The sequence below is a fragment of the Podarcis liolepis genome, assembly GCF_965112155.1.
Source record: "Podarcis liolepis genome assembly, chromosome: 15".
NCBI classification, from domain to species: Eukaryota; Metazoa; Chordata; class Lepidosauria; order Squamata; family Lacertidae; genus Podarcis; species Podarcis liolepis.
The window spans coordinates 11310003-11322997 of NC_139566.1; the positions used below are offsets into that span (position 1 = coordinate 11310003).

Sequence of the window (12995 nt, forward strand, 5' to 3'; positions counted from 1 at the left end):
GGTGGTGGCGCTGCTATGGTCCATTTTTACCAAGGGAACCGCCGCCCTCTTTCGCGGTGCACTCTGGGGGTTGTAGTCCGCCAGCGGCAAACTTGCGCTGGGTTTCTTGGGGCTCTGACAGCGCGAGGACTACAAAGCCCTGAATGCACCCCGGCGCAATAGGAATCTCTATAAGTAATGCTGCCTGCAACTCTGGCTCAGTGGCGCAGAGAAGCCTGGAGAAACAGGATCAGGTGAGAGAGCCGGCGGGGTGGGGTAGAAATCTTCCTTTCTTTCGTATTCCCTTATAATGCTATACTATAAAATCAACAGGGAGCCTAAAAAAATAGCAGTTCTTTAAGGTGCCACAAGACTCCTTTGTTGATTTACCTGCAATAGACATAGCATGGCTATCCCACTGGAAACTGCATTTATTACCCACCCGAGGTCTGCGTGTGTATTACCCAGTCTAGACGCGGGGGGAAACCCCATCAAAGAGCGGGGAAAGAAGGCAAAAGGGTTCCTTAAACAGGAATGGGCTGGGTGGACTCCCGGTTTCCCTGCAAACGTGACTGTGGTTAGGACATTGTTGACAATGCAAGTCACTAGTCCTCAAGGGGTTTTGCTCTCTTACCTTCCAACACCACATACCTGAAATAGCGTAGTGGCAAATTCGCAAGTCTTTTCGTGATAGTCAAAACCATGGCCCCTTCTAAGACAATGCAATAATAATAATAATAATGGATGCATTTCAATGATCGATGCAAATCTCCAGGTTTTGCCTTTCATAGGAATTTACAGTTTTTCTGTGCACATGCTTGGGAAATGATTTGGAGTGCTCCAGTGTATTCCTTCAGGGTGATTTAAGTTGTGCTTTTCTTGAAGTTCCATTGTACGTAACAGAACGTGTATGCCTTCTCTTGAAACAGAAGGATCTCATGTTCTCCGTGTTCCTAAACACTTTACTTTCACCCCCGGGCACACTCCTGCTTGGCTCCCTGGTATGGTCCAGAGCTTAGGGCAAGGGAACAAGCTGAAAGATGACTCAAGCTTTGGGCTCCACTTTTGAATATGGAGGTCTGGTTGGAAGAAACATAGACCCTATTGGGACAGAGCTTCTCCGAGACTTGATGTCTAATATAAAGGACTACCAAAAAAACCGGCAGAGAGGGACTGAGAGAGATTTGAGGGCCTCGGACATGAGATCTCCAGGCTGATAGTTGATAGACTGAGGGACATTTTTGGGGGATCGAAACCGGGAAAGGGGGGGTGAGAGTTTTGGAATCCAAAGGGTGTATAATTATATGTTGTCTCTCTGTTATTTTGTTTTGTAATTAATATAAAAATTGGGAAATTTGTGGAAAGGAATTTGAGTCGACCTTAGAAAAGGGTGTAAAGAATGAGTATTGTTGTTTAAATTGAAGTCTATAAGTTAAAATTGGTTAATTAAGATGAATTAAGATGAATTAAGTATAATAATAGTAAGGTAAAAGTTGGGGACAAGAACTTGCTGAGCTAACTATTGGAATTGGAATACAAGAAGGGGAGGTGTGGGGAAGTCAGGGAAAGATGTTAAGAAAATAAGGATCCGAAACTATATTTGTTATTTGTGTTGTGTTTGTTTGTGTTTTTGTGTTTAAAAATTTGTGAAACTTTAATAAAAATGTATATATATATATATAAAAAGAAAGATTACTCAAGCATAATGTGGAGGAAAACTCAGGTGGAATGCAATCGAACACTCATCGCTGAGCCTACCTAGTGGCAGTGAAGGTGGCAAAAAAGTCATACTTTGCTGCCTCCGTTGCATCCTCATTGTGCCACCCAGCAGAGCTTTTTCCAGGTGTGGGGGCTTTTACAACCTGGCCTGAAGGAAGTGGCAAAACTGATCATAGCTCGCTGTGGCTTCTTTGCAAAGAATTTTGAGGATAAAATTGCTTGCATCCACCAGGATTTTGACTCTGCTGTTACACAGCAGATGAATCTTAAAGGGTGTCCAGAGCACTGTCTCGTCCTGTTGTGTTGGATGAGTTTCAGTAAACTCAAGGATGTCGAAGATGTGCTTGGAACAGTCAGATGAGGTGATTAATGCCTCCTTGTGAGATAGGTGGTCCCTGCCTGCTTAAGTACATGGCAATGAAGCCACTCCTTTCAGGAAACCCTCTCTGGATAAAGAAAATCTAAGTACCGTATTTTTTGCTCTATAAGACTCTTTTTTTTCCCCCTCCTAAAAAGTAAGGGGAAACGTGTGTGCGTCTTATGAAGCGAATGCAGGCTGCGCAGCTATCCCAGAAGCCAGAACAGCAAGAGGGATCACTGCTTTTGCTACACAGCGATCCCTCTTGCTGTTCTGGCTTCTGAGATTCAGATTTTTTTTTTGTTTTCCTCCTCCAAAAACTAGGTGTGTTTTATGGTCTGGTGCGTCTTATAGAGCGAAGAATACGGTAACTACAAGCAAGTTGCCAATCTCCCCTTATTGAGCAAGGTTTTGAGTGGGTTGTCGTGGATCAGATCCAGGGGCTCTTCAAGGAAACAAATTTTCTAGATCCATTTCAGTCGGGGTTCAGGCCAGGGCTTTAGAGGTGTCACAGTCCGGTTCACGGGAGATTGAAGTCCTAGCAAGGGAACGTCAGGACCGGGGGCAAGATGGTGGGGTGGGAGCAGGAACGGGGGTCTAGGAGTCAGGAAACCAAGGGTCCGAGGGTCAGGAAGCAAGGAGTCCAGAAGTCAAGGGTCCGAGGATCAAGAAGCAAGGAGTCAAGAGAGCCAGTAACAGTGTAGTGGTTAAGAGCGGTAGTCTCGTAATCTGGGGAACCGGGTTCACGTCTCCACTCCTCCACATGCAGCTGCTGGGTGACCATGGACTAGTCACACTTCTTTCAAGTCTCTCAGCCCCACTCACCTCAGTGTTTGTTGTGGGGGAGGAAGGGAAAGGAGACTGTGAGCCGCTTTGAGACTCCTTCGGGTAGTGATAAAGCGGGATATCAAATCCAAACTCTTCTTCTTCAAGAAGCCGAGGTTCAAGGATCAGGAAGCAAGAAGCCAAACGCAGCGAGGCAGGAAGCGTGTTGCTGTGGCAAAGAGCCGAAGGGAAATGCTGATCTTATATCCCTTCCCGGCTCTTGCCACCAGATGCTGTGAGTTACCAATCGGACTCACCTGTGGGGCCGTGCCTTGCCTCTCCAGAACAAACTTAGGAAGGCCCCAGTCCCTCAAAGTCCTATTGGCCACAGGGCCTGGCTCCTGCATGCACACCTGACAAGAGGAGGGTGGCACCACTTTGCGGTGGTTCCTGTCCTACTTGGAACGTCGTTTCCAGAGGGTGATTTTGGGGGGTGCACTTCAGTCCTGTTGAGCCATCAATGTGCAGTTCCTCGGGGTTCAGTTTTACCCCCTTATGCTGTTTAACATCTACACGAAACCGCTGAGCGGAGTTATCCAGAGTTTTGGACTATGTTGTCGGCAATACGCTAACGGCTCTGCTTCTCGTATGCATCTGCGGTTGTAGCAGTGGGTGTGCTAGACCGTTGTCATACCTCGGTAATGGGATGGATGAGATTCTCTCTGAAGGAGCGAGTGCATAGCTTGGGCGTACTTCAGGATCCTTTGCTTTCACTTGAGGCTCAGGCTGGTCTCAGTGGCACACAGTGGCTATCCTCAGCTTTGGCGGGTGGCCCATCTGTGGCCCTATCTAGACAGGGGTAGCCTCACTTCTGCCATCTATGCTCTGGATAATTCTCTAGGTTAGATTACTGTGATGTGATACATATAGGGCTGCCTCTGAAGACAGTTCAGAAACTTCAGCTGGTGCAGAATTCGGCAGCCAGGTTGCTAATTGAAGCAAGACAGTTTGAACATATTACTTTCATTCTGGCCCAACTGCCTTGGCTGCTAATTATTTTCTGGGCCGAATTCAAAGCGCTCGTTTTGATCAATAAAGCCTTAAGCTGTTCAGAATCACTATACCCCAAGGACTGTCTTTCCCCATACAAACCAACCTGGACTCTGCGGTAATCATGAGAGACCCTTCATTGCGTGCCTCCTCCATGAGATCTACGGAGGGTGGCAACATGAGAACAGGGCCTTTTCTGCAGTGGCTCCCCTTTTGTGGACGGCTCTCCCCAGGGAGACTTACCTGGCTCCTTCATTACATATCTTTAGGTGCCAGACGAAAACATTCCTCTGTAACCAGGCTTTTGGCTGATTAATATTCTGTGGCCTTTTAAATATGTTTGTGGGGGGATTATTGTTTGTTTTGGTTTTATTACATGTATTTTGTGTTCTCATTTTGTATTATGTTGTGAACCGACCTGTGCTCTTCGGATGAAGGGTGGTATACAATTTTAATAAGTAATAATAGCAACAATAACTTAGGAGCATGCAGGGGCTAAAAAGTTCCCTGATCAAGTTGGTTGGATGGATGCTGGAAATTGAGATTCTGATGCAGAAATAGTATCGGGTCTTTGACGCCCCCTGTGACTTGGAACAACCAAACTGCTGTGTATCTGTAAAATTAAAATTTGTTGCTCTGTCCCCTGTATTAGAGCAAATGGATGGGATGGGGGAAGAAGACTCATATAGGAGGGAGCAGAATGGAGCCAGGACCTCCTGGGTTGGGTTCTTGCTTAGAACTCCCCCAAAAAGTTCACCCCACGTTGTGCAATTGCCTTGGGTGGAGGCTGCCTTCTGTTGCTCTAGAGATTTATGCCAGCTTCCTTGTGTGTAGACATATCACAATGTGTGTGGGTGCCTTGCCTTGTGTAATTCCATGGCCATGCACTTCTCTTTTCCAGATAGAAGAATGAGCCAGAATGGAGTGGAGGCGGCGGCCACAGACAGGGACCAGTTTGTGGGGTTCTTCCCGCAAGTTGTGAAGGATCTGACGGAAGATGACCTCCACAACGCAGAGGTGTCTGATGCTGTTGCCAGGCTGAAGCAGGTGACGGCGTGAGCTTGATTGGAAAGGCTTTTAATGGAAACTTGAAGCTGGTGGTTGCCAACATGGTGCTCGTGGGCACAGTGGCCTTCTTCAGGTCTTCCTCTGCTTGTCCACAAAGCCTCTGAGCCCCCCACTCTCTGCCCCCTTGGTCATGAGATACAGAGGGGCCATCCCCTTTCTTCCTTGAGAAAAACAGCTGAAGAAGGAAACTGGGAGAGTGATGTTCTTTCCCACTTTCTCTTTGGGCTCTATGGGCTTTTTGTTCAACTTCATCCAACTTCGTCATCCATTAGAAAAAGTAAAGTGTGTGTGTGTGTGTGTGTTGTGTGTGTTGTGTGTGTTCTTTCTGGGTGAGGGACCAGAAGGGGGCTGTCTAGGGCAGACACCCAAAAATCCAAATATATCTTTATGTGATCCCTGACTGGTTGGGACATGATGATCTAAGACAGGCATTCAGGCCTATAAAGGTTAGTGACCCTTGCCTTAAGCTCTGGTGCTGTATATTTGGGACAGTTTCGTCTCCCTAAGGCATGGGCCTTATCTAAAGGGCAAATCATGATGTTCTTCTGTCTCATTTATTACATTCATTTTCTTCCCTGTTCCATTTGTGTACATTTGCCTCCCAGGCACATCTAGGCTTCAGCAAGGTGGTGACTTCATGGCGCTTGGGGCCTATCCTGTCTTTCTGCCTCAGAGTGGTTTCACTTTTCCCAGGGAACTCTGGGAGTTGTAACTCTGTTAGGGCAGTGTTTCCCAACCGGTGTGCCGCGGCACACTACTGTGCCGTGAGACACCGGCTGGTGTGCCGTGGGAGGGAGGCGGGCGAGTCGGGCGGCGAGAGGCGGCGGCGGCGGCGAGGATCCGCGTCGAGCCGGGGGCGGCTCCGCGGTGGTGGTGCCGAGCGGCGGGGCAGCTCGCGCAAAAGGGAGGAGCGCGAGACAGCGGAGGAGGAGGAGGCCGGCATGTCCGGGCAGCAGCAGCAACAGCAGCAGCAGCAACTCCCGGCGACGGCTCCTCCTCCGCCCGCTATCGCCGCCGCCGCCTCAGCTGCCCTCGCTCTGCTGCCTCCTCCCACCCCGGCAAGGGGAAGGAAAAAAACGTTCACTTTTGTGCGTCCCCCCCCCCGCGTGACGCTGCGCGCTGACGTCACGGGGCGGGGCTTTAATGGTGGTGTGCCGCGAGATTTTTTTCCGGTAAGCAGGTGTGCCGTTGCCCAAAAACGTTTGGGAAACACTGTGTTAGGGGATTAAGGGTCTGCTCTCGGCACCCTAAACAGACTACATCTCCCAGAGTTCTTTGGGGGAAGCCGTGGCTGTTTAAAGTGGTATCATTTGTGCTTTAAATGTGTTGGGGAAAGCAAGTAAGGGAGGATGTGCCGGCTGCGTATAAAATGGTGCAAAGTGTGGGGAAAATGGACATAGAAAATATTTTCTCGTCGCAGAAGTCAGGAGCCATTCAGTGAAGCCAAATGTTGGAAGATTCAGGACAGACAAAAAGGAGGACTTCTTCACAAGGCTTTTGATTAAGCTATGGAATTCGCTTCTATGATACGTTAGCGATGGCTGTTAAATGGGACTAGGCAAATAAGCCTGTCAATGATTGTGAGCCATTACATCTATATGTTATTTCCGGCATTGGAAGTGGTATGCCTCTAAATGCCTGTTGAAATCATAAGTAGGGAGTTGTTGCTGTTAGCAATTGTGTGTGCAATGTATATGTGCAATTGATATTATTTCATAACCTAATAGCAAATCCTCGTACAGCAGTATTTCCCAAACTTGGGTCTCCAGCTGCTTTCAGAGTACAATTCCCATCATCCCTGACCACTGGTCTTGCTACCTAGGGATGATGGGCAGTCCAAAAACAGCTGGAGAAACACTGCTTTACAGGATGGGAGGACTACAACTTCTGCTCATTGGCCATTCTGGCCAGGACTGATGGGAGCTCGAGTCAACATCTGGAGGGCCACAGGTATTCCCCATCCCCACTTTAAGTAAAGGTAAAGGGACCCCTGACCATTAGGTCCAGTCGTGACCGACTCTGGGGTTGTGGCGCTCATCTCGCTTTATTGGCCGAGGGAGCCGGCGTACAGCTTCCGGGTCATGTGGCCAGCATGACTAAGCCGCTTCTGGTGAACCAGAGCAGCGCACAGAAACACTGTTTACCTTCCTGCTGGAGGGGTACCTATTTATCTACTTGCACTTTGAGGTGCTTTTGAACTGCTAGGTTGGCAGGAGCAGGGACCGAGCAACGGGAGCTCACCCCGTCGCGGGGATTCGAACCGCCAACCTTCTGATCAGCAAGTCCTAGGCTCTGTGATTTAACCCACAGCGCCACCCGCTTTACACCTCACTTAATATGTGATCCCTGACTGGTTGGGACATGACTGGTCTAAGACGGAGGCAGGAACCAGTGTCCCTCCAGATGTTACTGAACTACCAAGTCTGCCATCTCTGACCATTGGCCATGCCTGCTAATGGGGCTGATGGGAGCTGCGGGGCCACAGGTTCCTCCATCTCATTTCCGGAGCCTGCTTTCAGTAGCAAAAAGCTTCCTCTGTCCTGGAGTCTGTAACTATGGGGGTGCCGCCGCAAATGTCATCCCTCCCTGTTCCCTTGCAGGTCGTGGAATACAATGCCGTCGGGGGAAAATATAACCGGGGCCTGACAGTGGTGGCTGCTTTCCGGGAGCTGGCTGCACCAGAGCAACAGGATCCAAAAAGTTTCCAACGTGCTCTAGCTGTTGGATGGTGCATTGAACTGGTGGGTGTTTTGTACACATTATCCCTGTTATCTGGTGATGTGGAAATAAAAGGGTGTTTCCCCATGCTTGCCATATCTGGCCGGATTTATGTCTGATATCATTTTGTGTGGATGTGACACCCATACTTGAGAAATACAATTTCTGCTTGTTCTGAGGTGAGCAGACCTACTAGTCACAATGGCAGTGCTCTACTTCCTGATCTTGGAGGAAGCATGCTTTTGAAATGGCTGGGGATTGCAGGCTGGGATAATTGCCCTTGCACTCTGGTTCTGCCTTTGGGCTTTCCATAGGCATGTGATTGGCCCCAGTGAGAACAAGCTGCTGGACAACATCGCCTGCTGTAGCAGGGCTCTTGTTACCTTCTTTTGTGTCAAATTTTCACCAGACTTTAAAATCTTTACATAGAAATTCCGGATTTCAAATTTGTTACACATTTCTCTCTAAACTTGTTATTTTTAGTCCTGTCCAATACTGCATTCTAATAAACATTTTGCCTAAGGCATAGCCTTCTATATCATAGGCTATCATTTTTCTACCGCTGCTCATATTTCAAATCCTGCTCGCGATTCCATCTGATTATGGTATATTTTCAGATATTCCAAAAAGGGCTTCCATTCTGTCGTGAATATTCTGTCGTGTTGGCTTCTTATTTTTGCTGTTAGCGCCGCCAGTTCGGCATAGTCCATTAGCTTTAAAATCCATTCTTTTTATGGTGTTTTCTGTTCTTTCCAGTTCTGTGCATACAAGATTCAAGCTGCTGTTGTTGCATACATAAATAAGTTAATCTGCTTTTTGGGGGTCTCTGATCCTATTATCCCTAAAGGAAAGGCCTCAGGATTTTGGGGAATTACCAGTTTAGACTTTTTTTACATTTTCATTTTGTTGTGTATGATTTCCCCCAAACCATCCACCACATTTAAAAAAAGTTCCCTCATTGTTATCTGGCCTTTATCTTCCTATATATAGGAAGGCCTGCCATTTCTCAAGCTGCAAGACCGTGACAACAACCTTATCCACGATCTTGCAGCTTGAGAAATGGCGAACTGACTGGCCCAAGTGAGCTGTTTAAAAAGCATGGGGGGAGGCTCTGAAGTGCCTCCCTCCTCTTTTAGACCTGCCTTTCACACAGCAATTTAGCAGAGTCTGTGTGAAGCGTCTTCCTTTGCTGAACATGCCTTTAAAGGGGGTGGGGCTCCAGGTGAACTATGGGGGAGGAATGGGGTGATAGGTGAGGGATGGGCAGGTGTGGAGAATGGGCAAAGGGGTAGCTGGTACCGGCTAGGGGAGGGAGCGGGTGTGACAACCCCTAGTATTACAGTATGCAATAATAATAATATGGGGGTGGAATCTGGTTTGATTTCAGCTGCAGGCCTTTTTACTGGTGGCAGATGACATCATGGACTATTCAGAGACCCGCCGGGGCCATCCCTGTTGGTACAAAAAGGTAGGGACGACGGTTTCTAGGGTTTGCCTGACCTCTGTGGCACGTGGGTTGGCCATTACAATGAAGGGAAGAGCAACCTGTGGCCCTCTGGATGCTGTCAAGACTCCAACTCCCATCAGCCCCAAGGATGATGGGATTTGCTGTTCATCAACATCTGGAGAGTTGTAGGCTCCCTATCCTCAGGAGGATGTCCAGTTTCCAGGATCCAGCCTGAAATCTCTCATTGGCCCAGGCAGCTTGTGAGTTGGGTGGTTTATCTGGATCCTGGTCTTCTGGTTCTGTTGAGTCTGTGTACCAGATGGTAGGTTCCTTGCCAACCTGGTCCACCAGATGTTATTGGATCCCAGCTCCTATCAGCTCCGGCCAGTGGCAAGGGATGATAGCTGTAATCCAACAATGTCTGGAGGGCACTAGGTTGTGCAAGAGCAGCTCTGAGTGACAGATGATTGAATGTCCTGAGCGTTGGGGAATGGGGTCCACGTTCCCTGCTTTCATTTATATGTGCAGGGGCTTAAGCCCCTGGATGTGACACCTTCTCATCTAGGAGTCTTCTGGTTGCAGCCAATGTTGGTCCTACTCTCAGAGTAAGGTAAAGGTAAAGGGACCCCTGACCATTAGGTCCATTCGTAACCGACTCTGGGGTTGCGGTTTAACCCACAGCGCCACCTGCGTCCCTCTCAGAGCTCACCCATTAAATTAATAAGCATGACTCTTCACTTCTTCAGTGTGTCTGCTCCACGTAGAACTTAGTTGGATCCCAACCCTTTCCCTTCATCTCATACTTGCCAGGATTTTGCAGATAGAAAACGAGTAACACTTTAGTTTATTGCCTCAAGCATCACTTTGCAAGCCCCAAGCTTTCGCTGTTGCCTATTGTTGTCTGTGTGCTGTGCTCATTCACTCTGTGCTGTTGATTATGATTAGCATATTAAATGCAAATATCAATGGTACAAGGAAATCAAAGAGACACAACACAAAAGGGAAACAGGACTATAAGGGAAGGTGAGAAAAGCAAGCTTAATTACTTGGCTACAGAGGAATGTAGGACTCAGTGTTAGTCCTACTCAGAATAGACCCATTGAAATGAATGGTCATGACCAGCTTATGTCCATTCAATGGGACTATACTGAATAAAACTTAGCTGGGTGCAGTCCAGAGATCTTGTAGTGAATGGGGAGGGGAGAATTGAGAGGAGCTAAAAGTTGCTAGCCTTTCGGCAAAACCGATGGGGAGGCCTTACGGCTCCCTCTCTCATAACCTGATAGAATATCCTCCACTGATTATTTTTTAAGATGCCATTTTGGTGGAGAGATAACTAGCCACCACCAGCCATTCAAAAACATATACCATATTTTCCAGCGTATAAGACTGGGCGTATAAGATGACCCCCAACTTTTCCAGTTAAAATATAGAGTTTGGGATATACTCGCCGTATACTCTTCCAACGCACATCAAATATTTTTTTTAAAAAAACTGTCTCCAGTCCGGCTCGGAAATCCGCTCCACTTCCCAGTGGCTGGGGGTGCGCTTAATGCTGTTGTTGGTTCCCTGCCTTTGTTGTGAGCCTTTCCTTTTCTTTTACTGCGGGGGCTGCTTGGGCTGAAGCAGCGGCCACATGTCTAGTTGCTTGGGCAATGCGAGGCCGCCATTTTGGACCACGTGGTCTACGGTGAGCGGTTAGGGTCATTCTGTTGCAGGTGATGGGGGGGGGCTTCTGGGGCCAATTTTCAAGCGTATTTCTGCTTCATCTAGAGAGCTTGGTGTCCTCTGATTTAATTTGCTGTCGTTTTGTCCTTTGGTGGGGAGTTGCTGCAGGAGCTGCTGCTGCTGTAGCCGGCGTATAAGACGACCCCTGACTTTTGAGAAGATTTTTTGAGAAAATACAGTATTATTAGATCCAGTACAGTATGTGTGAATCGCCAGGCTGACCATACTATGCCACTTTAGTGCACATAAATGCACAATCAGGTGGATGTGTACTGGCGCATAGTTAAACTGTAGAACTCCCTGCCACAGGAAGGCCACCAACTTGGACGGCTGTAAAAGAGGATTGGGCAAATTCACAGCAGATAATGGCTGCCAGCCGTGATGGCTGTGCTATGCCCCAGAGGCAATAATGCTTCTGAATATCAGCAGCCGGAAACCGCGGGAGGAAAGAGCGCTGTTGTGGCTGGATCCTGCATGAGAACATGATGCTAGGCTAGATGGCCATTGGCCGGATCCTGCAGGCTCTTCTTACATTTTTAGATGGGTTATAATCCATTCCCCTCTCTGGGTCAAAGCTTCTACAGACTCCTTAGTAATGAACGCCACAGTCCTATGCCAGTCTCCTCAGAAGTAAATTCCACTGAGTCCAATGGAGCTTACTCCCAGGTAAGCATCCTAGGGCTGCAGCCTCGGCGGTGAGCTGGAGCGTGTGCCTAGTCACTAATGCATTGAACTGTTTTTCCTTCCTTTCTGTCCCCCAGGAAGGAATTGGCCTGGATGCCGTGAACGACGCTTTCTTGCTCGAGTCCCTCATCTACCGCTTGCTGAAGCGATACTGCCGGGGTCAGCCGTACTACCTGAACTTGCTGGAGCTGTTTCTCCAGGTGGGTTTAGGCCCTGCCGTGACAGGCTATCGTCGTTTCAACACTGTCGTTGTTTCAACACTGTCTGTATGCTGGGGACTGGGCCCGAAGCCTTTGCCCCTGATGGAAGGTCCTTCTGTTGCCATGGAAACTGCTTCCCCTTCATGGAGGGGAGGGGAGAATTTGCGGGCTTGAGTGTGGCGGAGGCCATTTTGACCTGCAGAGAATATACTCCCTGACCAAAAGGAAGACTGCACACACCCCCTTTGCTTTTTCACGGAACTCCCTGTTCCCACATACACAGAAAGGTCTGAGGGAGCGCTTGTTGCAGATTTAATCAGCAGGAAAATATTTTCTCTCTTTTATTTTAAACCCATCTTTGGGGATAGCATAAGCTGTTTTTTTTTTTTTTAATTCTACCCCACCACCCTTCCATTTCATCCCCACAACATAACCCTGTTATGTTGCTTAGGCTTGACAGGCCCAAGGTCATCCTATAAGCTGTATGGCTGGTTGGGGATTTGAGCCCTGGTCCTAACCTCACCCGTTGAGCATTATAGCAGCCTTAAGGCTAATGGAGAAAGCACCCTTGTGAGAGAAGCACACTGGAGAGTCTGGCTCTGGGGCCCATAACTCCTCAAAGAAGCCCTGAGCCCCCTCTTCTGCAGTTTACTTTTGCAAACTGTTGTGACGTGGGGTTTGTGATTTCAGCTCTCTTGACATAATATGCTGGAGACAGTTATCTAGTAACACTTCTTTATTAAAGCAAACAAGACTCAAGACTGAGGAGGGGAAAGCTACATTTATAGGGACAGGGGACTAGCTAGAAAGGATACATTTTGGAGGGAACAATATCAGGCAATCACAGTCCTGCCTTTTGGAGGAAACCAATAAGACACAGGATCCAAATACAGCAGCTTAAATGAACCAATAGTAGCTGTACCCTTTGAAACCAAAAGGCAGTTACTTTACCCTAATGCAAATACAGACAATAATAATACAGATATAAAATCCTTTGACTCAATACACAACACAAACCTTGCGCTGCTTTCAAAAAAACAGCCCTTCCCCCCCCCAGACATGGCGGCACATTCTCTCTCACTGCATCCAAAGGTTAATTTTGAGGCCTAGAATCTTTCCTCTTCACCAAGTTGATTAGGAAATCTCGATCACCTCCTCCACTACTGCCATTAGTTGAGACGCCGTGTCCTTTGGGTAGGAAAATAACATCAGTGCCTTCTCTTTATTCCTTTAATTAACATATATTTAAGTTGCGCTTTGGTGAGGGAGGTCTGTGAAG

At 47.9% G+C, this 12995-nt stretch overlaps 1 protein-coding gene and 1 long non-coding RNA gene across 3 annotated transcripts in view; both read left to right on the forward strand.

Moving 5' to 3' along the window:
• The window catches only part of LOC310694556, a 66549-nt gene that overhangs the window by 40171 nt on the left and 13383 nt on the right, over positions 1-12995 (forward strand). The gene's annotated exons all lie outside the window — the stretch shown is intronic.
• FDPS (farnesyl diphosphate synthase) overlaps positions 1-12995 on the forward strand; it is a 29113-nt gene that overhangs the window by 2735 nt on the left and 13383 nt on the right. The window contains exons 1-5 of one of the 2 annotated variants that reach the window (XM_083477637.1): positions 80-233; positions 4773-4918; positions 7540-7680; positions 9045-9125; positions 11594-11716. In XM_083477637.1, coding sequence (XP_083333763.1) covers positions 4781-4918; positions 7540-7680; positions 9045-9125; positions 11594-11716 — 483 coding nt within the window. In that variant the 5' untranslated portion in view covers positions 80-233; positions 4773-4780. Of the gene's footprint in view, positions 1-79; positions 234-4772; positions 4919-7539; positions 7681-9044; positions 9126-11593; positions 11717-12995 lie in introns of those variants that run through there. The other variant, XM_083477636.1, reaches the window with a different exon arrangement.